This window comes from Oryctolagus cuniculus, chromosome 7 (genome assembly GCF_964237555.1).
Source record: "Oryctolagus cuniculus chromosome 7, mOryCun1.1, whole genome shotgun sequence".
In the NCBI taxonomy this organism is placed as follows: Eukaryota; Metazoa; Chordata; class Mammalia; order Lagomorpha; family Leporidae; genus Oryctolagus; species Oryctolagus cuniculus.
In genome coordinates, this window is record NC_091438.1 from 127,401,732 (window position 1) to 127,428,486 (window position 26,755).

Below are 26,755 nucleotides of genomic sequence, written 5' to 3' on the forward strand. Positions count from 1 at the left end.
TGTGATATTTATTAATTTGTCTTTTAAACACGTTATATAGAGATTGTTATTATTTCTCCAGCAAGAAACAGAGTAGAATGATATAATTTTCCTTCTGCAATGTGGAAAACTAGAGTGGTATAGATCTTGTGGTCAGTGTTTTCCTTGGACAGTTTCCTGGGATCTTTTTCACAATGATTTCACTGTGGAAATCCTGAAATATTTTTGTATATGTTAGGCTTGTTTTTCCTTGTATTAGGTATAAGAGTTCTCAAAAATGGTTTTGCTCTCATATTAGTGATGCTTTGCAAATTGGCATACTATTTGCTTTGGATATTGTATTCCTACTAATTAGTAGAAATTTGTATGATTTGAAAGGGTTTAACATTTTTTGTGATTATAAAGGTAATGCATATTCATTAAGGAAGAATTGGATAATAGAGAATATTTTAAAGGGGAAGATATAAATTATTCATAGTCTGCCTGAGTCGAAGAATTAATGAACAGTGCTAATATTTTGGACTGTATTTTCTCAGAATACTTTTTCTGTGTTTGTTTACGTTGTCATCATTAACTCTCCAGGGCTTGGCGTAGTGCCTGACCCCTGAGAGGTGCTAAGTAAATATTTGTTGACTATGTGAGTGAAAGAATGAATTTATTTTTTATGTAAAAAGTAGGAAATCTCGATGTCATCTTTCCTTTTTTTTGCTTTATATTGTGACTCATCATAATGTTAAAATTTGTATGCTTGGGGCAGGCGTTTGGTGCAGCAGTTAAACTGCTACTTGGGATGCTTAGATCCTGCATTGGCTCCCTTGGTTTCAGTTCCAGATCCTCTGCTTCTGGTCCAGCTTCCTGCTAATGCACATCCTGGGAGGCAGCAGGTGATGCCTCAAAGGCTTGTGTCTCTGCCACCCATGTGGGAGACCCAGATGAGTTTTGGGCTCCTGGCCCAGCCCTGGCTGTTGCAGGCATTTGGGGAGTGAACCAGTGAGTGGAAGATCTCTTGCCCTTTCTGCCTCTGCCTTTCAAATAAATGAAAAGAACATAAATTATGAAATAAAATTTGAATTTGAAGGTCAGCAAGTTTGAGTCCACGCCTTCATAGAGCTCATAGTCCAGTGAAAGAGACAGATAAACAATAATTAAAATATTGCCTGATAACTCTAATAACAGAGATTTATGCAGGGCATAATCAAAGTGCAGAAAAAGGAGATTGAGGGGTCAGAGAACACTTGCTACATGAGATGATTACTGAGAGAGCCAATTGGAAGAGGTTAGGAAGAACACGTGAGAGAGATGTATTGCATGTATAAGCATTGAAGTGTGAGTGGGGCTCTACAAATCTGAGAGTACATAAAAAATGGAATTAAAAAATAAGTTGATTTTGGAGCAAAAGTTTTTTTTGAAATCCATGCTTAATTTTTTTTTTTGACAGGCAGAGTTAGAGAGAGAGAGAGACAGAGAGAAAGGTCTTCCTTTCTCCGTTGGCTCACCCCCCAAGTGGCTGCTGCGGCCGGCGCGCTGATCTGATCCGAAGCCAGGAGCCAGGTGCTTCTCCTGGTCTCCCATGCGGGTGCAGGTCCCTAAGACTTGGGCCATCCTCCACTGCCCTCCCGGGCCACAGCAGAGAGCTGGACTGGAAGAGGAGCAACCAGAACAGAATCCAGCGTGCACCCGGGACTAGAACCTGGGTGCCGCAGGCGGAGGAGTAGCCTAGTTAATGGCTGCATAATTTTTTTATAACATATATTTTCCATGACATTTTTGAAGACTCCTCATAGTTCTCTGTGTTTAAAATAGATTGTGTCGGCTGGCGCCGCGGCTCACTAGGCTAATCGTCCACCTTGCGGCACCGGCACACTGGGTTCTAGTCCCGGTCGGGGCGCCGGATTCTGTCCCGGTTGCCCCTCTTCCAGGCCAGCTCTCTGCTGTGGCCAAGGAGTGCAGTGGAGAATGGCCCAAGTGCTTGGGCCCTGCACCCCATGGGAGACCAGGATAAGTACCTGGCTCTTGCCATTGGATCAGCACGGTGTGCTGGCCGCAGCGCGCTGGCCGCAGCGGCCATTGGAGGGTGAACCAATGGCAAAGGAAGACCTTTCTCTCTGTCTCTCTCTCTCACTGTCGACTCTGCTTGTCAAACAAAAAAAAAAAAAAAAAAAAAAAGTTGTGATACTTTGTTATTTAAAAAAAAAAATAGATTGTGTCTATAGGTAGAGGAGTAGAGATACATGAGACTGAAGAGATGGGTAGGGGCCAAATGAGGAAAAACCTTTGTATAAGGTATAAAACCTTACTATTTAAATCCTTTATTTAGTTTTGTTTGTATAAAACCTTTATATAACTCTTCTTTGTAAGAAGAGTTCTCAAAAGTTTACTTAGAGTATGTGTGAGGGAAAAAGAAAGAAAGAAAAGTTTATTTAGCTTGGATAATAGATTGGAAGAGATAGGAGAGTGGAGCTAGGAAATCAAAATGACATTAGTTTACAAAGTAAGTAGTGTAGTCAGACCATACTACCAGAGCTGCAAATAGGTGAACATCACTCAAGCTGAGGTAGGAAGGGAGCATGACATTGGAATGATGAGTGGAGTCTAGGAGATAATGATTACACCAATTTTAGTGGAGCCAAGTGTGTGACTGTTAGGCTAGGGAATTTTAGACAAGAGATATCATTGAAGATATTTTTTTTTAAAGATTTATTTATTATTTATTTGAAAGTCAGATTTACACAGAGAGAGAAGGAGAGGCAGAGAGAGAGAGAGAGAGAGAGGTCTTCCATCTGCTGGTTCACTCCTCAATTGGCCGCAATGGCAGGAGCTGCGCCAATCCAAAGCCAGGAGCCAGGAGCTTCTTCGAGGTCTTCCATGCAGGTGCAGGGGCCCAAGGACTTGGGCCATCATCTACTGCTTTCCCAGGCCATAGCAGAGAGCTGGATCAGAAGTAGGGCAGCTGGGACTCAAACTGGCACTCATACATATGGGATGCTGGCACTGCAGGTGGCAGCTTTACCTATTAAGCCACAGTGCCAACCCCTGAAGGTTTTTAACTATGTATATTGCAGGAACTGTTACAAGTTGCAGTTTATTTCCTTCTGGCTAGTTTGAAATGCTATTGAAATCTTTCATGAAATCATAGATTATTACAGATAATTGTATTTAAAAAGGAATGAAATTTTAGACTCAAAAACAGCTATTTGAAAAATATGTATGTATAAAGACCTGTGAAAGTGGGCATTGTGTGAAATACTTTTTGTAATAAAAATGTGTGTTTTATTCCTTTTATTTATTTGAAAGACAGAGTGATGGGCAGGGGGAGAGAGAAAGAGAGAAAAAGTGAACTGTCTGCTGGTTCACTTCCCAAATGCCTGCAACAGCCAAGGCTGAGCCAGGCTGAAGCCAAGAGCCAGGAATTGCATCTGTTTCTCCTCCATGGGTATAGGGGTTCCAAATACTTTAGTCATCACCTGTTGCCTTAGTTTTTAGCTGCTCTATTTTTTCCCTCTATTTTAAAAATATTTATTTTATTTATTTGGAAAAGAGAGAGATGGAGGGAGGGAGGGAAAGAGGTCTTCCATCCACTGGTTCACGCCTCAAATGTCCTGGCTGGAGTTTAGCAGATCCGAAGCCAGGAGCCAGGTGCCAGGAGCTTCTTCCAGGTCTCCCACGCGGGTTCAGGGACCCAAGGACTTGGGCGATCCTCTGTTGCTTTCCCAGGTGCATTAACAGGGAGCTGGGTCAGAAGTGGAGTAGCTGGGACTCGAACCAGTGCCCATGTGGGATGCTGGCACTGTAGGCTGGTGCTTTAACCCTCTGTGCCACAGCACTGGCCCCTCTCTTCATTTTTTAAAAAAGGAAAGTAATATATGGTTATTGTCAAAAGACAACAACACCAGCATCTCATATTGGTGTGCCTGGGTTTGAGTCCTGGCTTTGTTCCTAATTCTAACCTCCTGTTAATGTACACATTTCAAGCACTTGGGTCCTTGTCATCCATGTAGAAGAGTTGGATTGGGTTTCTGGTTTCTGGCTTCAGCCTAGCCCAGCCCTGAATATTGTGAACATTTGGGGAAGAGACCAGTGGATGGGTGCTCTCTCTCTTTCAAATAAATAAAATACTGGGGTCGGCGCTGTGGTGTAGCAGATAAAACTGCTTACTGCAGTGCTGGCATCCCATATGGACGCTGGTTCGAGTCCTGGCTGCTCTACGTCCAATCCAGCTCTCTGCTATGGCCTGGGAAAGCAGTAGAAGATGACTCAAGTCCTTGGGCCCCTGCCCCCACATGGGAGACCCAGAAGCTGCTCCTGGCTTTGGATCAGCTCAGCTCCAGCCATTGAGGTCTTCTGGGGAGTGAACGAGAAGATGGAAGACCTCTCTCTCTCTCTCTAGCTCTGCCTCTGCCTCTTCGTAACTCTGTCTTTCAAATAAATAATCTTTTAAAAAATAAATACAATAGTGATAAAATAACCATAACTAACTTTATAGAAATGCATTGTTTTTGTAAAAGTTTGTTATAATCACCAACTCTATAAGATAACAGTTTAGTACATATGTATTACTCTCAATTGTTTTCTTTTTCTTTCTTTTTTTTTTTTTTAAAGATTTATTTGAGGGCTGGTGCTGTGGTGCAGTGGGCTAAGCCATGGCCTGTGATGCTGGTATCCCATATGGGCTCCAGTTCGAGTCCCAGCTGCTTCATTTCTCATCCAACTTCCTGCTAATGTGCCTGTGAAAGCAACGGAAGATGGCCCAAGTACTTGGGCCCCTGCACCCACCTGGGAGACCCAGAAGAAGCTCCAGGCTCCTGGCTTTGGCCTGGCACAGCCTTGGCCTGGTACAGCCCTGGCTGCTGCAGCCATCTGGGGAGTGAACCAATGGATGGAAGATCTCTCTCTCTCTCTCTCTCTCTCTCTCTCTCTTTCTCTTTCTCTTTCTCTTTCTCTTTCTCTTTCTCTTTCTCTTTCTCTTTCTCTCTGTAACTCTGCCTTTCAAATAAATAGATCTTGAAAAAATGAACAAAGATTTATTTGAAAGGCAGAGTTACAGAGAGGAAATATATTCCATGTACTCATTCACTTCCCAAATGCCTGCAATGGCCAGGGCTGAGCCATGCTGAAACCAGGAGCCTGGAACTCCATCCAGGTCTCCCATGTGGGTAACAGGGGCCAGGTATTTAGGCCATCTGCTGCTGCTTTTCCAGGTGATGTAGCAGGGAGCTGGATGGAAAGTGGAGCAGCAAGGACTCTAATCTGTGCTCATATGTGCTGCTGGCATTGCAGGCAGTAGCTTAACCCACTGTGTCTCAACATGGGCCCATCTAAATTGTTTTCTAAGCATATGCTAATATTTACTAGTATATTAAAAATTAAAATTAGATTGCAGTATCATTTTGTTTTGTAACTTGCTATTGTCACTTAGCTGTGAATCTTGGGCATCCTTCTTTGTTAGTTTATATAGAATTTATTATTTCAATGACTACATAATATCATATGGATGTAATATAATTTATTTAACCTATTCCTGTTGATGGTCATTTGGATTGGTTCATTTTTCTCTGTTAACAACAATAGATAAATTAATATTCTTGTATATATATCTTTATATGCTTATAATGATTGTCATTTTAATGACTATAAAATATTCCCTTTAAGAAAAACAAAATATTCGAGAAAAAAGTTTGAATAAAATTATCAATGGGTGAATTTCAAATAATCCTCTTGTTATTAATTTTGTTTTCCATCTTTTCAGATTCCTTGTTTCCTCTTTATTGCTTTCTTTCCCATAATCCCTGTAACAATCTTATAAAATAAGAAGTGAGTTGCTTAGCTGCCCAAAGTGGTCACATTCAGGTTTTTTTTTTTTTTTTTTAAAGATTTGTTTATAAGGCCAGTGCTGTGGTGTAGTGGGTTAAGCCTCTGTCCATAGTGCCAGCATCCCATATGGGCGCTGGTTTGCATCCCAGCTGCTCCACTTCGGCTCTCTGCTAATGTGCCTGGGAAAGCAATGGAAGATGGTTCAGCTGCTTGGGCTTCTGCACCCATGTGGGAGACCCAGAAGAAGCTTTGGGCTCCTGGCTTCAGATCAGCCCCGCTCCAGCCCTTGTGGCCATTTGGGGAATGAACTTGTGGATGGAAGATCTTTTTCTCTCTGTACCTCTGTCTTTCAAAGAAAATTAAAAAATCCTTAAAAAAAAAGTCAAAGGAAAGCTGATCACAAGGGATATTATCCTGGAAATTCATATATTCCATAGTGCCTTAGCATCTAACGTCATTTGATTGAGGTCCAATATTAGTATAATTTGTATAATTTCATGTTCTAGCATATAAAGTTATAGAAACATTTAGTATACACAGAAGATCTAAAACTGTATTCTTTATCTCTAGACTGTGGAAAACAATAGTCCTATTGAATTCTGTGCTAGTTAGATCGGACATGTAACATTATATACATTGTTTTTGCTATCGTGTTTTAGAGAGAGTTTCCACAAATGGAAGGGTAGTTAAAGCTAAATTTTAATTCATTTGAAAGGCTGAGTGACACACAGAAACAGAGAGATAGACATGGAGATATCTTCTGTCTGCAGGTTCACTCCCCAAAGGCCTGAATCAGGAACTCCCACATGAGTGGTAAGGACCCAAGCATCTGGGCTGGCACCCACTGCCTTTCCAGGTGCATTAGTAGGAAGCTGACTGGAAGTGGAAGTGGCCCTCAGTTATGAGATGTGGACATCTCAAGTAGTGGCTTAATCCGCTGTGCCACAGTATCCATCCCAAGGGTAAATTTTTATTTTATTTAATTTTTTTATTTGACAAAGTTAGACAGTGAGAGAGACAGAGAGAAAGGTCTTCCTTCCGTTGGTTCACCCCCCAAAATGGCCTCTACGGCTGGAACTATACCGATTGGAAGCCAGAAGCCAGGTGCCTCCCCCTGATCTCCCATGCGGGTGCAGGGACCCAAGCACCTGGGCCATCCTCCACTGCACTCCCGGGCCACAGCAGAGAGCTGTACTAGAAGAGAAGCAGCCGGGACTAGAACCCGGCGCCCACATGGGATGCCGGTGTTGCAGGCGAAGGATTAGCCAACTGAGCCATGGCGCCGGCCCCACAAGGCTAAATTTTAAAGTAAGTGATCAGAGAGATCTTGATGCTGTGGTTCTATGAGAAATCTGAAAGACTTGACCATTGAAAAGCTACCCTAAAAAAGACAAGATGGGCCTGTGTTGTGGCATGAAATGTTGGGTCACTGCCTGTGTTGCTGACATCCCATATGAGTGCCAGTTGGAACCTTGACTGCTGCTCTTCTGATCCAGCTCCCTGCTAATGTGCCTGGGAAAGCAGTGGAAGATGACCAAGTGGTTGGGCCCCTGCCACCCATATGGAAGACCTGGATGGAATTCTAGGGTCCCAGCTTCCATACCTGGCTATTGCAGCCATTTGGGGAGTGGACCAATGAATGGCGATCAATTCTCTCTGAGGCTCTGCTTTTGAAATAAATAAATAAATAAATCTTAAATGAAAAAGAAGAAAAGAGTTGGTGTTGTAGTGCAGCAGGTTAAACTACCACTTTCAATGCCAGCATCCCGTATGGGAGCATTGATTTGAGTTCTGGCTACTCCACTGCTGATCCACCTTCCTGCTAATTTGCCTGGGAAAGCAATGGATGATGGCTCAAGTATTTGGGTTCCTGTCACACATGTGGGAGACCCAGATAGCATTCCTGGCTCCTGACTTCAGCCTGGTCTATCCCTGGCTGTGTGTGGGTGGCAGGGACCCACTTGGGACATCTTCCTGTGCTTTCCCAGACCCATTAGCTGGATTGAAAGTGGAGCAGCTGGGACTTGAACTGACATCCATATGGGATGCCAGCATCACAGATGGTGTGTTAACTCACTGTGCTACAATCTGGTTCCAATATTTTATTTTTAAATATTGCTTTTTTATATTATTTGTAAACTTTTTATGTTTACATGTTTTTTAGTCTCTTTTTCCTTTTTTAAAAAATGGTTTATCAGTTCCATTTTTGTATAAAACATGGAGAAACCTAGCCAATCAACATGACTATCACCACATGAAAAGATACTTTTATCAAGCTTCCAAGTCTGAGAATGTACAAATAATGCTTCTTTCATATCTACAGTAATTATGGTTTTACATTTAACTATTTTTAAAAATCCCACATATCCTCATCATTTCTTCTGTCTCAGTAATAGTACAATGATGGGGAGGAAGATGGTTGGGTTAAACAACCCTCTAAGTGGTTTTCTGCTGACACTTCTTTCCAGTCAGAGATTTGTGGATGAGAGGGATCAAACCACCCCCAACTATGGTAGCCTTGATAAGAGAATCCAAGTCTTCATCACCATGAATTGCAAGCTGCAAGTGACATGGAATGATATACTTCGCTTTGAGATTCTTGGAAGCAGTGAGGTGTTCCAGAATTGCAGCACTGTACATGGCAGCAGCAGCACCCACCCTTCCATGGCTTGTGGTGCAAGTCTTCAAGTGCTTGTGGATATGGCCCCAGGAAACTGTAGCCCAGCTCTCTGTGAGCAAGACACTGCCTTAGCCTTGGCCTTCCCACTGTCCTCTCCAGCTTCGCCTCCAATCATGGTCCCTGCCAACTCTGCCTCTGATCAGCCGCACATCCTCCGCTGCTGCCCAGGCTGCTACCACTGCTCTCTCAGCATCCAGTCTCCGTATCTTTGCCATTATTAGATTTTTTTTTTAATTTTCTAGAACAGTTTGCCATGGTATGTTACCTGCTTTTCCATCTAAGTTGTTTAAGATGCAACATTTTAAAATATATGTATACTGCTTCACTAGAATTTTTCCAACTAACCAGTACTCATTCATACAGCATAAAACCAGTTGGGTATTGATTTCTAGCATTGGTATTTGTGATCTCTATGCTGTATTTATTTGCTGTCTTTTATAAATGACACAAAGTTTGTAATCTTTTGTTTCCTCAGCCATTTCCATTTTCATTGTGAAAAAATGTAATAAGCATACATTTATCCATCACCAGACTGAGCAGTTAGAGGGCGGGGGGAGAGGGGGAGAGAGAGAGAGGGGGAGAGAGAGATCCCACATTTACAGATTCACTCTCCAAATGATTGCAACAGCTGCGGCTGGGCCAGGCAAAGCCAGGAGCTGGGAACTCACTGCAGGTTTCCCACGTGAGTGGCGGTAACTGAAACCATTCACCTGTTGCCTCCCAGGGTATACATTAGCAGGAAGCTGGAATCAGAAGTGGAGCTGGAACTTGAACCTAGACATTCTGATGTAGGTTGTGGCCAACTTACTAATGAACCCCAATTATCTTTTAAAGGTGGTTTGTGCAAATCAGGATCTAGGCAAGTATTATTGTATTTTGTTGTTTTGACTCTTAATTCTCTCAGAGTCAGAATTTGAACAAGCCTATGGTTTACTTTCATTGGAAAGAAAAAAAAACTTTTTAACATTCAGTTTTCCAATAATGAAGCAGGGTGCTTGAGGAAATAATGAGCTCTTTGGTACTGGTGTTGTTTCAGAAGGGTAAACTGACTCTGGCTTCTGTAGTGTCCAAACCAGTGGGCACTTTTCATAGCATGTACTGATTTGTGGTATTTGTGATTTCCATCTTTGGTCTGTGTGACATACTTTCTGTTTGCTTTACTTTTATCTCTGCTGTTCCTTTTCAGTCTCATTTGTATACTCTTCGTTTTTTTGTTCTGTATATGTTGATGTTCCTCCTTGGCCTCTTACCTGTTCTCACTTATAGACACAGAGAAGGAGCCTGGGCTCTGTCACATGAGAGGACTTCAAAAAGTTCATTGAAAATGTTTATCATGAAAAAAACTATACGTTTAAAATTTTTTTTCTTTTTAAGATTATTTATTTGAAAGGCAGAGTTACAAAGAGGCAGAGGCAGACAGAGAGAGAAGTCTTTCATCCACTGGTTCCCTCTCCACATGGCCACAATAGTTGGAGCTGGGCTGATCTGAAGCCAGGAACCAGGAGCTTCTTCTGGGTCTGCCACGTGGATGCAGGGGCCCAAGGACTTGGGCCATCTTCTGCTGCTTTCCCAGGCCATAGCAGAGAGCTGGATCAGAAGTGGAGCAGCCAGGATTTGAACCGACGTCCATATGGGATGCCAGAACTTAGGTGACATCTTTACCTGCTATGCCACAGTGCCAGCTCCTCAAATTGTTTTTCCGCCAAAATAAATGTATCTTTTAAAAATATTCGTTTTTATCTGAAAGGTAGAGAAAGAGAAACAGAGAATTTTTCTATCTGCTGTTTCACTCCCCAAATGCCTACAAAAGCTAGGGCAGGGCCAAGCTGAAGCCTGAGGCCGGGAGCCTGGAACTCAAATGGAGTCTACTACATAGGTGGCAAGGACTTAGGTATCTGGGCCATCATCTGCTGCCTCCCAGGGTGCATGTTACCAGAAAACTGGAATCAGAAGCAAAGTGGGACTTGAACCCAGGAACTCTGGTATGGGATGCAGGTGTCCCAAGTGGCATCCTAACCACTGTTCCAAATGTGCTCCTAAACTTATCTATTTTTTAAAGATTTATTTATTCATTTTGAAAGAGTTACACAGAGGGGCCGGCACTGTGGCACAGTGGGTTAAAGCCCCAGCCTGCAGTGACAGCATCCCTTATGGGGGCCGATTCGAGTCCTGGCTGCTCCTCTTCCAATACAGCTCTCTGCGATGGCCTGGGAAAGCAGTAGAAGATGGCCCAAGTCCTTGGGCCCTTGCACCCATGTGGGAGACCTGGAAGAAGCTCTGGCTTTGGATCAGCTCAGCTCTGGACCATTGTGGCCATTTGGGGAGTGAACCAGTGGATGGAAGACCTTTCTCTCTCTCTCTGCCTCTGTCTCTGTAACTCCACCTTTTGAATAACTAAATAAACCCTAAAAAAAAGAAAACAAATAATTTCTTTTTGGTAATTGCCTAGTCATTCTCCCAATCACCCAAACCAGATACACGTGAGGGAATCTAGTTACGCAATACTTGTTCTTCCTACATCAACCTGATCACCTTTGAAGTTACTTTTCTTCTTTTCCATTTCTCTGTCTTCACTGCCAATACCTTATTTTAAAAAAATATTTATTTATTAATTTGAAAGTCAGAGTTAGACAGAGAGAGGAGAGGCAGAGAGAGAGAGGGAGAGAGAGAGAGAGGTCTTCCATCCGATGGTTCACTCCCCAGATGGCTGCAATGGCTAGAGCTGCGCCATTCTGAAGCCAGGAGCCAGGAGCTTCTTCCAGGTCTCCCACGTGGGTGCAGGGGCCCAAGGACTTGGGCCATCTTCCACTGCTTTCCCAGGCCATAGCAGAGAGCTGGATCAGAAGTGGAGCAGCTGGATCTTGAACTGGTGCCCATATGAGATGCTGGCACTTCAGGCCAGGGCATTAACCCGCTGTGCCATAGCACCGGCCCCTACCAATACCTTATGTTTAAAATTAAACAAAAAAATTTTACTTGATTCATACAAATTTCATGTACTTCATATATGTATAGATTTAGGAACATAGTGAAACTTCCCACCCTACCCTTCCTTCCTCCCACGTGCCAACCCTTTTTTCTCCTCTCTTCCATTCATACTCTTAATTTTTAAAAAATATTTATTTATTTATTTGAAAGTCAGAGTTACACAGAGGAGAGGCAGAGGCAGAGAGAGAGAGAGGTCTTCCATCTGCTGGTTCACTCCCCAGTTGGCTGAGCAGTTGGAGCTGCGCTGATCCTAAGCCAAGAGCAAGGAGCCAGGAGCTAGGAGCTTCTTCCATGTCTCTCATGTGGGTATAGGGGCCCAAGGCTTTGGGCCATCCTCTACTGCTTTCCCAGGCCATAGCAGAGAGCTGGATCAGAAGAGGAGCAGCCAGGACTCGAACCAGCGCCCATAAGGGATGCTAGCACTGCATAGCTTTACCTGCTATGCCACAGCTCTGGGCCCTCCCACTCCTATTTTTTACAAAGATCTATTTTCAGTTTATTTAATGATCGTAAAGTTAACCCTACATTAAGTAATAGCGTATGAAGAAAAAAACCAACTATTCCTCAATGGAAGAGACAAGGGCTATAAACAATCATTGAATCTCATAATGTCCATTTCACTCCAATACATTACATTTTAGACATACCTTTTTTTTTTAGAGTTTTATTTATTTATTTGAAAGAGTTACAGAGAGAATGAGGGAGAGAGAGAGATCTTCCATCTGCTGGTTCACTCCCCACAAGGCCACAATGGCCAGGGCTGGGCTTGGCTGAAGCCAGGAACTTTGAGCTCCATCCTGGTCTCCCACATGGATGTTAAGGGCCCAAGCATTTGGACCATCTTCTGTTGCTTTCCCATGTGTATTAGCAGGGGCTGGATCAGTAGTGGACCAGTTGGGACTCCAATATGGGATGATTGGGTTGTACGTTAACAGCTTAACCCACTATGCTGCAATGCAAGCCCCCCTGCCAAGACATTAATTAAGCTCTATGTACTTTTAAAAAACATGTATTTACATAAGTAGCAGAAAGAGAAAGAGAGAGAGAGAGAGAGAGAGAGCTTCCACCTACTAATTCACTCCCCAAATGCATGCAATGGCTGGGGCTGATCCAAATGGTGTCCCATGTGGGTGGTGGGAACCCAATTACTTGAGCCATCACCTGTTGCCTCCTAGGGTGTTAAAGCATTAGTGGAAACCTGGAATGGAGATGGAGAAGCAGAGTCAGAAATGGAACCCAGAAACCTTATGCCAAATACCCATCCCATATCTAATCTGTCTTTAGCAATTGTACCATATTATATTAATTGATTTATGTGTCTCTCCAGGAGACTGAGCTCCTGGAGTTGTGAAGTCATGTTTTATTCCTTTTTGTATGTCTTCCTCCCAGAGAGGCACTATTAAGTGTAGTGATTAAAAGTATAGGTTCTAAGTTTGAATTCTGGTTTGTTGCTTCTTGGGTATGAGATCAAGCAGTTAATTCCTTCATTGTTTCTACATTTGTAAAATGGAAATAATAGTAGTATGTTTTATTTGGGCTGTTAGGAGTATTAAATATGAAGTACTTGAAAAGTATCTGAGTTTTAGTAAATGCCCACCATTATTTAAGCATTATAGCATCTATCATAATGTCTCACATCTATCAGGAATTAACGTTTGAATCAGATAATAGAGGAGATTCCTGAATTGATCAAAATATTGTACTACATCTACAGCTTTGAACCTCAGTTTCTGTCTTACGTCATGCAGCAGAGCCTGGTGAATTCTCGTTACACAGCAAATATGATGCTTATTCAAAAGAGCTAATACACTTTTAGGAACTGGCTTTTGAACTGTCTGGCACTAATGTATGCTATTGTATATATTCGTGGCTAATTAAATAGGGATGCCAGTTTTTAAGCTAGATTGCTTTTGGTTTGAATGGAAACTGCAACTCATTATTTCACAGTGGGATGGCAAGCTCAGCAGTATTGCTTTTATATTTAATTAGGCAATCATCCTGAAATGTGTCTGTATTTGCTGTGTCGTCCACAGAAAGGATAACAGCTGAACAGACCTGTCATGCAGATTTGACATGTGTTTGGTTTCAACACACAGCTAATGTACTCATATTTGTCAGCGTTCTCATTCTGAAAACTGAGTGGCCAGTTTTCTGGGCTACCTATCACATCAAATCCTTGTTTTATTTTGGGTTACTTAGGGGCTTCTTAGGATTGTAGAAAAAAACCAAAAATGTTTTTTATGCTTTATAAAAAGTATAAAAGTCCACGGAAATATCAGAAATCCTTTTTATTCACTTTGTGGGATCTCATGATGATCTTTGTGCATACGTGTTTCCATATTTGGATGAATGAGGAGATTTGGTTACTTGCTGACAATTTGCCATGTCCTGCTATTTGTTGGTTGACAGTTTTTCCATGTACTGCAGGATTTTATTGTATCTATATATCATAAAGTTTCATTTACTTCAGTTTCATGAAATGAAGGGTGAGCAACAAGTACTGTACTTTAAGAGTGGAAAAGAGGGAAGGATTAAGAGTTGATATATTTTTATTGTCAGGCTGGCATCTATTCTTTAGAAAATCTGTTTAAATCAGAACTTTTATGCCTGTAGAATGAGTGTTTTGCATTATAGGATGATAGAGTTATGATCTGTATACTTTTTAGTCTCCCTGTTGAAGGGTGGTGGGGAATAGTAGTAGTTTTCTATGACTAATTCACAAATAATTTTTCCACAGAAATTTAGTTGTGTTTCTGGAGGAAATATATCATACTGGGATGTGTTTATATTAGGAACTACGGATTTGAATACTGAATATGTGACTAATTGTTGGCGTTTGGGCAAGTCATAATCCCTCATGTTCTTAATTGATTTCTCTTTACATTGGAGGTGATAATAACTATTTTGCAGATTAGAGATAACATGCATAAAACACTTGGTAGAATGCATGGCAAATAGTAAATGGTGGCTGCAGTTATGATTATTTTTAAAGATTTATTTTATTTATTTGAAAGAGTTACAGAGAGAGGTGGAGACAGACAGAGAGAGAGAGAGAAAGAGAGAGAGAGGGAGGTCTTCCAACTGCTGGCTCATTCCCCAAATGGCTGCAATGGCCAGAGCTGAGCTGATCAGTAGCCAGGAGCTTCTTCTGGGTCTCCCACGTGGGTGCAGGGGTCCAAGGACTTGGGCTGTCCTCTACTGCTTTCCCAGGCCACAGCAGAGAGCTGGAAAGCAAGTGGAGCATCCAGGACTCAGACTGGTGCCCATATGCGATTCTGGCATCATAGGTGGTGGCTTTACCCACCGTACCACAATGCCAGCCTCGTCACTGTACCTTCTTTGTGGAAAACAAATCAGCCCAAATATAGATGAAAATTAAACTTTGAAAGACAAACCTCTGTAGGAAAGAAAGAAAAAGTTTTGAACTTCTAAGTCTATAAAAAGTGAACGTGAGAACACAGTTACTAAAAATTATTTATGACCTTGTATGTCACATAATTTTGGCATTTCTGAATGGCTGTCAACACACTGCTTCCCAGTTTAAGAACAAAAGTGAGTAAGCTTTTCTGACACAGAGTTTCTCAGCTGGGCACTATTAACATTTAGGGCAGGACAATTCTTTGTTCTGCAAGACTGTTCTGTGCATTATAGGACATTTAGCTTCTCTGGTCCCCGCCCACAAAAATAGTGCCACCTGACACCCTTGCCATTGTGATGATAACTCCAGCCGTCAAGACATTTCCCTCTTGGGGTGGGGATTGTGATGAAGAGGATAAGCCACTGTTTGGGACACCCACCATTCCATATTGGTGTGCCAGTTTGAGTTTAGTCTACTCCACCTTGTGATCCAGCTTCCTGCTAACCAGAGTTAGCAGATGATGGCATAGTGTATGGACCTCCCCCCCTCCCCCTTTTGAAAGATTTATTTATTTGAAAAGCAGAGTTACAGAGAGGTGGGTGGGGGGAGAGATATCTTCCATCCACTGGTTCACTTTCCAAATGGCCACAATGGCTAGAGCCAGTCCTATCCGAAGCCAGGAGCCAGGAGCTTCCTCTGGGTCTTCCCACATGGGTGCAGGAGCCCAAGGACTTGGCCATCTTCTGCTTTCCCAGGCCATAGCAGAGAGCTGGATTGGAAGTGGAGCAGCCAGGACTTGAACCTGTGCCCATATGGGATGCTAGCACTGCAAGCAGTGGCTTTACCTGCTATGCCACAGTGCCAGCCCCACGTGGACCCTTTAAAAAAGTCATTAAAATATGTATTTCTGGTATAGTATAGTAGTTCTCAACTAGTGGTTTGTGAAAATTTAGGAAGGGAGTTTCATTTTATTTTTTTTTAAAGATTTATTTATTTGAAAAAGTTGCAGAGAGAGAAATTTTCCATCCACTATTTCACTGTCCAAGTGGCCACAATGGCTGGGGCTGGGCCAGGCTAAAGCCAGGATCTCAGAACTCCATCTGGGTCTCTCACATGAGTGGCAGGGACTTGGGCCATCTTCTTCTGCCTTCTCAGATGCATTAGCTGGAAGCTGGATTGAAAATAAAGGCGCTGGGACTCAATCTGGCACTCTGATATGGGATGCTGTCCCACAACTGGCAGCTGAAATCTCTGGGAGACATACTGTAAAAACCTATCTCAAAAGAGGCTGGTGCTGTGCTGTAATATGGTTAAACCTCTGCCTGTGTCACCGGCATCCCATACGGTCGCCAGGTTGAGTCCTGGTTGCTTCACTTCCTATCCAGCTCCCTGATAATGACTTGGGAAAGCAGTGGAATATGGCTCAAGTGCTTGGGCTCCTGACTTACCTGAGAGACCTGGAAGAAGCTTCTAGTTCCTGGCTTCAGATGGGCCCAGCTCCAGCCATTATGGCCATTTGGGGAGTGAACCAGCAGATGGAAGACCCCTTTCTCTCTTTCCCTCTCTCTGTAATTCTGCCTCTCAAATAAATAATCTTTTAAAAATGTACCTTTAATAATTATGGGCAGGTGTTTAACATAATGGGTTAAGATACAGCTTGGGACACATGTGTCCTGTATTAGAGTATCTGGGTTTCAGTCTCAGCTTTGCCTCCAGTTCCAGGTTTCTGCTAACGTGCACCTTGGGAGGCAGCAGATGATGGCTCAAGTACTCAGGTCCCTCCCACCCGTGTGAGAAACATAGATTGAGTCCTGGGCTCCTGGCTTTGGCCTGGCCCAGCCCTAGATGTTGCAGTTAATTTAGGAAGGAAGATTTCTTTTCTTTTTTTTTTTTTTTAATTTTTTAAAGATTTATTTATTTATTTGAGAGGCAGAGGCAGAGAGAGAGAGAGAGAGAGAGAGAGAGATAAAGAGAAAGAGAAGTCTTCCATCTGCTGGTTCAGTTCCCAGATGGCTGCAATGGCCAGAGCTGGGCCTATCTGAAGCCAGGAGCCAAGAGCTTCTTACAGGTCTCCCATGTGAGTGTAGGGGACCCAAGGACTTGGGTTATCTTTTGCTTTCCCAGGCCTTAGTAGAGAACTGGATCAGAAGTAGAGCAGGCCGGCGCCGCAGCTCACTAGGCTAATCCTCCACCTTGCGGCGCCGGCACACCGGGTTCTAGTCCCAGTCAGGGCGCTGGATTCTGTCCCGGTTGCCCCTCTTCCAGGCCAGCTCTCTGCTGTGGCCTGGGAAGGCAGTGGAGGATGGCCCAAGTGCTTGGGCCCTGCACCCCATGGGAGACCAGGAGAAGCACCTGGCTCCTGCCATCGGATCAGCGTGGTGGTGTGCCGGCCGCAGCGCGTCGGCTGCGGCGGCCATTGGAGGGTGAACCAATGGCTAAAGGAAGACCTTTCTCTCTGTCTCTCTCTCTCACTGTCCACTCTGCCTGTCAAAAAAAAAAAAAAAAAAAAAAAAAAAAAAAAAAAAAAAGTAGAGCAGGAGCTGGCGCTGTGGTACAGTAGGTTAAAAAAAAACCCAGCCTGCACTGCCAGCATCCCATATGGGTGCTGGTTCCAGTCCTGGCTGCTCCACTTCCTATCCAGCTCTCTGCTATGGCCTGGGAAAGCGGCAGAAGATGGCCCAGGTCCTTGGGCCCCTGTACGCATGTGGGAGACCCAGAAGAAGCTCCTGGCTCCTGGCTTTGGATTGGCCCAGCTCTGGCTGTTGCGGCCATTTGGGGAGTGAGCCAGAAGAAGGAAGACCTCTTTTTCTCAGTCTCCATCTCTCTCTGTAACTCTTTCAAAAAAAAAAAAAAAAAGTGGACTCGAACTGGTGCCCATATGGGATGCTGGCACTGCAGGCAGTGGTTTTACCTGCTATGCCACAGCACTGGCCCCAGATTTCTTTCTGTCATTATCTTTCTTCTTTAAAAAAAAAAAAAAAGAAACAAATAAAACTTTAAAAAAGAAGATGGCAGTTGTTTCAAAAAAATAATAACAGGAGTTGAAAATGCTTATTTTTTCTTAAAGATTTATTTATTTATTTGAAAGTCAGAGTTACGGCCGGCGCCGTGGCTCACTAGGCTAATCCTCCGCCTAGTGGCGCCGGCATACCGGGTTCTAGTCCCGGTTGGGGCACCGGATTCTGTCCTGGTTGCCCCTCTTCCAGGCCAGCTCTCTGCTGTGGCCAGGGAGTGCAGTGGAGGATGGCCCAGGTGCTTGGGCCCTGCACCCCATGGGAGACCAGGAAAAGCACCTGGCTCCTGGCTCCTGCCATCAGATCAGCGCGGTGCGCCGGCCGCAGCGCACTGGCCGCGGCGGCCATTGGAGGGTGAACCAACGGCAAAGGAAGACCTTTCTCTCTGTCTCTCTCTCTCACTGTCCACTCTGCCTGCCAAAAAAAAAAAAAAAAAAAAAAGAAAGTCAGAGTTACGTAGAGAGACAAGGAGATGCAGAGAGGGAGAGAAGTCTTCTATCTGCTAGTTCACTCCCCAGTTGGCCACAACAGCAGGAGCTGCACCAATCCGAAGCCAGGAGCCAGGAGCTTCCTATGGATCTTCCCACATGAGTGCAGGGGATCTAAGGACTTGGGCCATCTTCCACTGCTTTCCCAGGCCATGGCGTAGAGCTAGATCGGAAATGGAGCAGCCAGGACTTGAACCGGTACCCATATGGGATGCTGGCACTGCAGGCTGCGGTTTTACCTGCTATGGCCACAGCTCCGTCCCTGAAATGCTTATTGTTTCTCAGGTACTATTCATTTAATCAATAGCCTATCATTATTATAAGGATGGATTGAGCTACTGTGTATGGGATACTATAATGTAGTTACTTTTTTATTCTATTTTACAGATGGGGAAATAAATTGTAGAGAGGTTAAATAAGATCCCAGGTTTTGCACAGTGGTTAAGATGCTGCTTGGACCAGCCCTCTGCTGTGGCCAGGGAGTGCAGTGGAGGATGGCCCAGGTGCTTGGGCCCTGCACCCCATGGGAGACCAGGATAAGCACCTGGCTCCTGCCATCGGATCAGCGCGGTGCGCCGGCCGCAGCATGCTGGCTGCAGCGGCCATTGGAGGGTGAACCAACGGCAAAGGAAGACCTTTCTCTCTGTCTCTCTCTCTCACTGTCCACTCTGCCTGTCAAAAAAAAAAAAAAAAGATTTACTTATTTATTTGAAATGCAGAATTAAGGCAGGGGGAGAGGTAGAGAGACAGAGGTTTTCCACCTGCTGGCTTATTCCCCAAATGGCCATGATGGAGGGGCTGGGCCAGACTGAAGCCAGGAGCCTAGAAATCTATCTAAGTTTCCCTCATGGGTAGCAGGGGCCGAAGCACTTGGGTCATTTTCCAGTGCTTTCTCAGGTGCATTAGTAGCGAGCTGGATTGGAAGTGGAGCAGCTGGGACTCAAATCAGTGCTCTTATGGGATTCTGGTGTCTCCGGTGGCCTAACCTGTTATGCCATAATGCTGGCCCTTTGTAGTAACAATTAAAAAGTTCTTTATAGGGGCTGATGCTGTGGCATGTTGAACTAAGCCTCCGCCTCTTGCGCTGGAATCCTATATCGGTGCCGGTTCAAGTTTTGCTGCTCCTCTTCTGATCCAGCTCTTTGCCATGCCCTGGGAAAGTGGTGGATGATGGCCCCAGTGCTTGGGCCTCTATATCTGTGTGGGAGGCCCAGAAGAAACTCCTCCTTGCTCCTGGCCTCATTGGCCTAGTTCTGGCTGTTATGGCCATCTGGGGAGTGAACCAGAGGATGGAAGACCTTTCTCTCTGTCTTTCTCTCTCTCTCTGTAATTCTGCCTCTCAAACAAATAAATAAGATCTTTAAAAAAATTCTTTTAAATTTAATTTTGATAACATTAAAACTTGCTTCCCCCCCATTCAACATTGTTTTTTTTTTTTAATATTTATTTTATTTATTTGAAAGATGGAGTTACAGAGAGAGGTAGAGACACAGAGAGAGGTCTTCCATCTGATGGTTCACTCCCCAGATGGCCACAACAGCTGGAGCTGTGCCAATCCGAAGCCAGGAGCCAGGAGCTTCTTCTGGGTCTCTCACTTGAGTGCAGGCACCTAAGGACCTGGGCCATCTTCCACTGCACTCCAAGGCCATAGCAGAGAGCTGGATTGGAAGTGGAGCAACCACGACTAGAACCGGCGCCCACATGGGATGCCGGCGCTTCATGCCAGGGCGTTAACCCGCTGCGCCATAGCACCGGCCCCAACATTGTTTTCGAAATACAATCACAGGGGCTGGCATTGTGGCTCAGGTAAACCTACTGCATGCAGTACTGGCATACCATATGGGCACCAGTTCAAGTCCTGGCTGCTCCACTTCCAGTCTAGCTCTCTGCTATTGCCTGGGAAAGCAGTAGAGGATGGCCCAAGACCTTGGGCCCCTGAACCGGTGTGGGAGACCAGGAAGCAGCTCCTGGCTTCGGATCTGCACAGCTCCATCCGTTGAAGCCATCTGGGGAGTGAACCATCAGATGGAAGATTGCTCTCTTTCTTCCTCTGCTTCTCTAACTCTGCCTTTCAAACAATAAATAAATAAATATTTAAAAAAGAATAAGCACATTGGTAGATATAATTCATTCTGGTAACTGCTGAAGGTTTGCTAAAATTTATCTCTTACTCCTACAGATGAAATTTGGTTTCCTTTTTCTCTTTTACCACATGTTGGTTTAAATGGAATAAACTCGCTGGCGCCGCGGCTCACTAGGCTAATCCTCCGCCTTGCGGCACCGGCACACCGGGTTCTAGTCCCGGTCGGGGTGCCGGATTCTGTCCCAGTTACCCCTCTTCCAGGCCAGCTCTCTGCTGTGGCCAGGGAGTGCAGTGGAGGATGGCCCAAGTACTTGGGCCCTGCACCCCATGGGAGACCAGGAAAAGCACCTGGCTCCTGCCTTCGGATCAGCGCAGTGCGCCGGCCGCAGCGCGCCAGCCGTGGCGGCCATTGGAGGTGAACCAACGGCAAAGGAAGACCTTTCTCTCTGTCTCTCTCTCTCACTGTCCACTCTGCCTGTCAAAAAAAAAAAAAAAAAAAAAGGAATAAACTTGTTCAGGTCTGCTGTACTTGTGTACTTTGGAGTTTGTCTAAGTATATACCCTTAATGTTTGAAGAATACTTTCTCTAGAAAAGAGCTGTGAGCTAAGATGTTATTTATTTTTCAAAATGAAAATATCAAAATTGTCAGTCTTTTCTGCTATTGTAAACTCTGTAATAGGCTCCTACCAAACCAGCTCAGTTACAGTTAGTGATTCCCTACCTCCTCCTACTTAGCTGAGAACGTAAAACAAGACCTGTTGAGCTGCAATGAGCAATTTTGTCTTCCTGTGCTTTAGTATAGAGAACGGAGTTTTGCCACCCCCAGGAAACCCTGAGGGCATGGAGGAGGTTAACATTTCATTTCATTAAAAATTAAATATATCTCAAAAAAAGAAAAAAACAGTACATGGCAAACCTGTTAAATAGTTCAGTTAATTTAGCAGGCAACCATGTTTTATATAATTCAGTTTCACTTTTATATATTTTATTTCTCTAAAGTTAAGTTTCTTTTTTTCTGTCCAAATTACAATCAGCTTAGATTTCTGCTGAAACTCTTTGTTCTAACTTAACTTACCTCTGGCTAACTTAACGCCTTATATCTCTCACAGTGGAAAAACACTGAATTAAGAAATAACAAAACGGAAAAAACTTGAGCTTTTCTGCTGGATTGAACTTGATTCCGATTCTTCCTGCTGTGTGTGCTCAGGCAGGTTACTTAACCTTCCAAGTCTATGGTTTTTTTTTTTGGTTTTTTTTTTTTTTTGACAGGCAGAGTTAGACAATGAGAAAGAGACAGAGAAAGGTCTTCCTTCCATTGGTTCACCCCGCAAATGGCCACTGCGACCAGCATGCTGCCCGATCCGAAGGCAGGAGCCAGGTGCTTCCTCCTGGTCTCCCATACAGGTGGCAGGGGCCCAAGCACTTGGGCCATCCTCCACTGCCTTCCCGGGCCGGGCCACAGCAGAGAGCTGGACAGGAAGAGGAGCAACCGGAACAGAACCAGAGCCCCAACTGGGACTAGAACCTGGAGTGCCGGCGCTGTAGGCAGAGGATTAGCCTAGTGAGCCGCAGTGCCGGCCCACTTTTTCTGTTAAATGGAGATTATACCTACCTTGGTGCTATGTTTTGAGGATTAAATTGGAAAATGCATAACAATCAATGAGGAGCTTGGTTAAATTTCCAGACCTCTGTCCAAGAGATTCTGATTTAGTAGATTAAGGGTGAGAGCCAGAGCCATGTTTTGCAAGGTGATTTTGAAGCAGACATACTTTGAGAAATTCAGTACTCTTGGTTCCTTTTTTCCAAGTCTAGCTTTTCTAGTAAATACTTCACAGCACTTAAACAGCACTTCTCCTTTCTGGGCCTTAGGTTTCTTCAGATATAAAATAAATGAATGAACTTGATGATTTTTACAGGCTATAAAACTCAAAATTTTTAGTCTTATAAACCCTAAATTTTTGTTCTTGTGACCTTAAAATTTTGGTTTGTTAATCCCAATATCACTGTTATGCATAGATTCAATAAAGGTACTTAAATAATTTATTCTTTGGGAATATAATTTTTTCTGTGAAGATTCTGTAGAACTCAATGAAACAACAATAATTTATTCTAAAGATAAAAGGATGTCTCATGGAGCCTAAGCCAGGGAGGGTTAAGTTAGGACTTAGGAATAAGGAACTAGAGTCCAGTAGGGAAATCTAGATGTTCTCTGTCTCTCTCTTTTTTTTTTTCTTTGAAAGTTGGCCTCGAACTCTTGACATTTTCTGCCTTTAAGGCTGTGTGGTAAAATGGCGTAGCCAGCAGCTCTTGAGTTTACATGGCTGCCATTATAGAAAGCAGCTACATTGAGGCTGGAGTATCTTATTTCCAATTCCAAATTTCTAAGAAAAGAACTGTCTGTGATTGGTTCATACTGGGTGGAGTGCTGACTTCTGGCTATGGCTATGGAGGGGTTTGGAGGTAAGCAGGGTAGAAATTCACATTTATCAAAGCCTTTTACTATTTGAATAGTCCACAATGTTATATTTTGTGTAGAATTCTTAGAATATTCTCTTGGGAAAAAAAGTAGGAGTAGAGAAAGAGAGAGCGATGAGCTAAAATAATATGTGGACTTGTATTTTTTTTCTCTTTAATTTGAAAGGCAGAGACAAGAGAGACAGAGATTTCCCATCTGCTGGTTCTCTCCCAAATGCCTGCAACAGCCAGGGATGGGCCAGGCCAAAGTCAGGAGTTGGGAATTCAATCTAGGTTTCCTACATAGGTAGGCACTTTAGCCATCACCCACTGCCTTCCAGGATGCACATTATTGGGAAACTGAAAGAGAGAATGAAGCCAGGACTCAAACCCAGGGATGCACTCATCTCAAGCAGCAACTTAACCATTGTACAACTGCCCATCCAGGCTTGTCCTTTTTTTCTCAATTATATCAGAAGAGGTAGAACCTTCTATAGTTACTTCTAATGGACTGTGCTGTTTAATAAAAGGTGAATATTTAGATTGCTTTTAGATATAATTTTTTAAAAAAATTACATCATGTAATTTTGTAGTCTCTGTCATTTTTATATGTTTAGGCTTAGTTTTTCAAGTTAAGAAAAAATTATGTGAGACCATGAAGGGCACTGGTAGAAGTGTAGGCTTTTGTTTTTTGTTGTTGTTATTATAATTCTAGTTCTACTTATAAAATTTATTATAGTCAAGTATCTACAAATAATTTGTGATATCTAAATCTGATTTTTAATGCTCATTTAGAAATTTATTAAATACATAAGGAATATTACATTCATCATGGAATTTAGTTTTTTCAATTTTTTGAAAAGTTTAATTTTTAATTAGTTTTTATCAGATTCAATGTGATTTGTGGATACGATTTTTAAATAAATTCTCATCTTCTCATCTTTAAAAAGAATTCTCATTTTCTCAGAAGCCTCTTTGTACAATATATTCTTTTTTTTTTTAACAAAATGACAATTTTGGTACTAGCACTGTGGCATAGCAGGTAAAGCCATCGGTTGCAGTGCTGACATCCCATATGGGTCATGGTTCGAGTCCCGGCTGCTTCACTTCCAGTTCAGCTCTCTGCTATGGCCTGAGAAAGCAGTAGAAGATGGCCCAAGGCCTTGGGTCCCTGCACCCACGTGGGAGACCTGGAAGAAGCTCCTAGCTTCTGGCTTTGGATCGGCACAGCTCCAGCCGTTGCAGCCAATTGGGGAGTGAACCAATGGATGGAAGACCTCTCTTTCTTTCACTCTCTCCGCCTCTGTCTCTCTTTAACTCTGCCTTTCAAATAAATAAATCTTTAAAAAATGACAATTTAAAAAGATATTATTTATATTCAGAGGAAGAGAGAAACACAGAGAGAGAGATCTTCCATTCAGCAGCAGTTCACCTCCACAAATGGATGCAACAGCTAGGACTGGGCCAGGAGTCAGGAACTTCTTTCAGGTCTCCCATGTGGGTGCAGGGGCCCAAGCACTTCGCCATCTTCTGCTGCTTTCCCAAATGTGTTAGTAGGTATCTAGACTAGCTTCTGTCTTCTAGCTTTGGCTTGGCCCGTCTCTAGCTATTGTGTCCTTTTGTGGGGGTGAACCAGCGGATAGAAAATCTGTTTCTTCTGTCTTAACTCTGCCTTTTAAATAAATCTTTAAAAAACTGTATCAGTGCTTTTTGAAGGTGAAAGCATAAAAGTTTTTTAGATATAAAAATCAGGAGCTAAAATGTGAAAGGGAATATTTTTGTATCAAGACCTTATTGATTTGCATGTGCTTAGTAACTAGTGGTGTTAATTAAATGCTTTTTCATCTTTCGTTTAGTGTCAAATCAGAAGAGAAGCAAAATTCAACACAAATTTATTATGTCTGGAGTTTCTTTTTAAAAGAAGAAAGAAAGTGATTATTGAGACTATGGATCGGAGCAAACGGAATTCAATTGCAGGATTTCCTCCACGTGTGGAACGTCTTGAAGAGTTTGAAGGAGGTGGAGGAGGGGATGGAAACATGACCCAGGTGGGAAGAGTTTGGCCATCTTCATACCGAGCTCTTATAGGTGCCTTCTCCAGACTGACGCGTTTGGATGATTTTACCTGTGAAAAAATAGGATCTGGCTTCTTCTCTGAAGTTTTCAAGGTAAATGATACTTCAGCTTTTCTCATATTGTCTTGCTGATGGTCAGGTTCACTGCAAAGAACTGATAGTTTTGTTTAACTAGGACATAGGCTTTTCTTAATCAGGTTTTTGTGGATCTTGATCATGATTGTAAACTTTCAAACTATTTAGTTTATAAACTGATAATGTAAATCAAAAATTCAAATAATATAGGATCTCCTCTATTCCCTTCTGCCTCAGTGAGTGTTTATGTGTATGTATTTGTGTGCATGCCTCTGTGTGTGTGTGTTACAATAACAATCATTAATAGTTTGGTATGTTTACTAATGGACCTTCTGTGCTCATATATTATACACACATCTTATATACATATATAAAAACTATATGGAAGGGGCTGGCGCCGTGGCTTACTTGGTTATTCCTCCGCTTGCAGTGCTGGCATCCCATATGGGCGCCGGGTTCTAGTCCCGGTTGCTCCTCTTCCAGTCCAGCTCTCTGTTGTGGCCTGGGAGGGCAGTGGAGGATGGCCCAGGCGCTTGGGCCTCTGCACCTGCATGGTTAGACCAGGAAGAAGCACCTGGCTCCTGGCTTCGGATCAGTGTAGCGCTGGCCATAGTGGCCATTTGGGGAGTGAACCAATGGAAGGAAGACCTTTCTCTGTCTCTCTCTCTCATTGTCTATAACTCTGTCGAATAATAATAATTAAAAAAAACCTATATGGAGACATATATGAGGTACTTCAGAAACTTTATGGAAAATGGAATTAAAATATTTATTTTTGTGGAAAATTGTTGGGTTTAGGAGCCAATTCTGGCGTAGTGGGTAGTGCTAACATCTGCAGTGTTGGCAACCCATATGGGCACTGGTTTGAGTCCCGGCTGCTCCACTTCTGATCCAGCTCTCTGCTACAGCCTGGGAAAGCAATAGAGGATGGCCCAGGTCCTTGGACCCCTGCACCCTCCTGGGAGATCTAGAGGAAGCTCCTGGCTCCTGGCTTCAGATTAGCCCAGCTCCAGCTGTTATGGCCATTTGGGGAGAGTGGATGGAGGATTTCTCTCTCTCTCTCTCTTCCTCTGCCTTTGCCTCTCTGTAACTCTGCCTTTCAAAAAAATAAATAAATCTTTAAAAAAATTTAGGGGGCTGGCATTGTGGCATAGCAGGCTAAGCTGCTGCCTGTGATGCATTCTGTATGGCTGTCCTGGCTACTCCACTTCTGATCCAGCTCCCAGCTAATGCACCTGGGAAAGCAGCAGATGATGGCCCCAAGTACTTGGGTCTCTGCCACCCATGTAGGAGACCAAGATGGAGTTTCTGGATCCTGGCTTTGGCCGGTCCAGCCCAAAGATCTCTTTCTGTCTTTGTCTCTATCTTTCCTTCTCTCTGTAACTCTGCCTTTCAAATAAATAAATAAACTCCTTTTTAAAGATTTATTTATTTATTTGAAAGGCAGAGTTATACAAAGAGAGAAGGAGAGGCAGAGAGAGAGAGGGGGAGAGAGAGAGGTCTTCCATCTGCTGGTTCACTCCTCAATTGGCCGCAATGCCTGGAGCTGCACCAATCCGAAGCCAGGAGCCAAGAGCTTCTTCCTGGTCTCCCACATAGGCACAGGGGCCCAAAGACTTGGGCCATCTTCTACTGCTTTCCCAGGCCATAGCAGGGAGCTGGATTGGAAGTGGAGCAGCCGGGACTCGAACTGATGCCCATATGGGATGCCGGCACTGGAGGTGGCGGCTCTACTGTCTACACCACAGT

General features: G+C 43.5%; 1 protein-coding gene and 1 pseudogene across 5 annotated transcripts in view; one reads left to right on the top strand and one right to left on the bottom strand.

Annotated features, from left to right (window-relative positions):
• TESK2 (testis associated actin remodelling kinase 2) overlaps nt 1–26,755 on the top strand; it is a 163,070-nt gene that overhangs the window by 6,735 nt on the left and 129,580 nt on the right. For 3 of the 5 annotated variants that reach the window (XM_051857854.2, XM_051857852.2, XM_051857856.2), the window contains exon 2: nt 24,713–25,024. In XM_051857854.2, coding sequence (XP_051713814.1) covers nt 24,803–25,024 — 222 coding nt within the window. In that variant the 5' untranslated portion in view covers nt 24,713–24,802. Of the gene's footprint in view, nt 1–21,511; nt 21,610–24,712; nt 25,025–26,755 lie in introns of all 5 variants that reach the window. The other 2 variants (XM_070078581.1, XM_051857853.2) reach the window with 1 other exon arrangement.
• LOC103350285 (histone H2A.V-like) lies at nt 8,227–8,585 on the bottom strand (annotated as a pseudogene).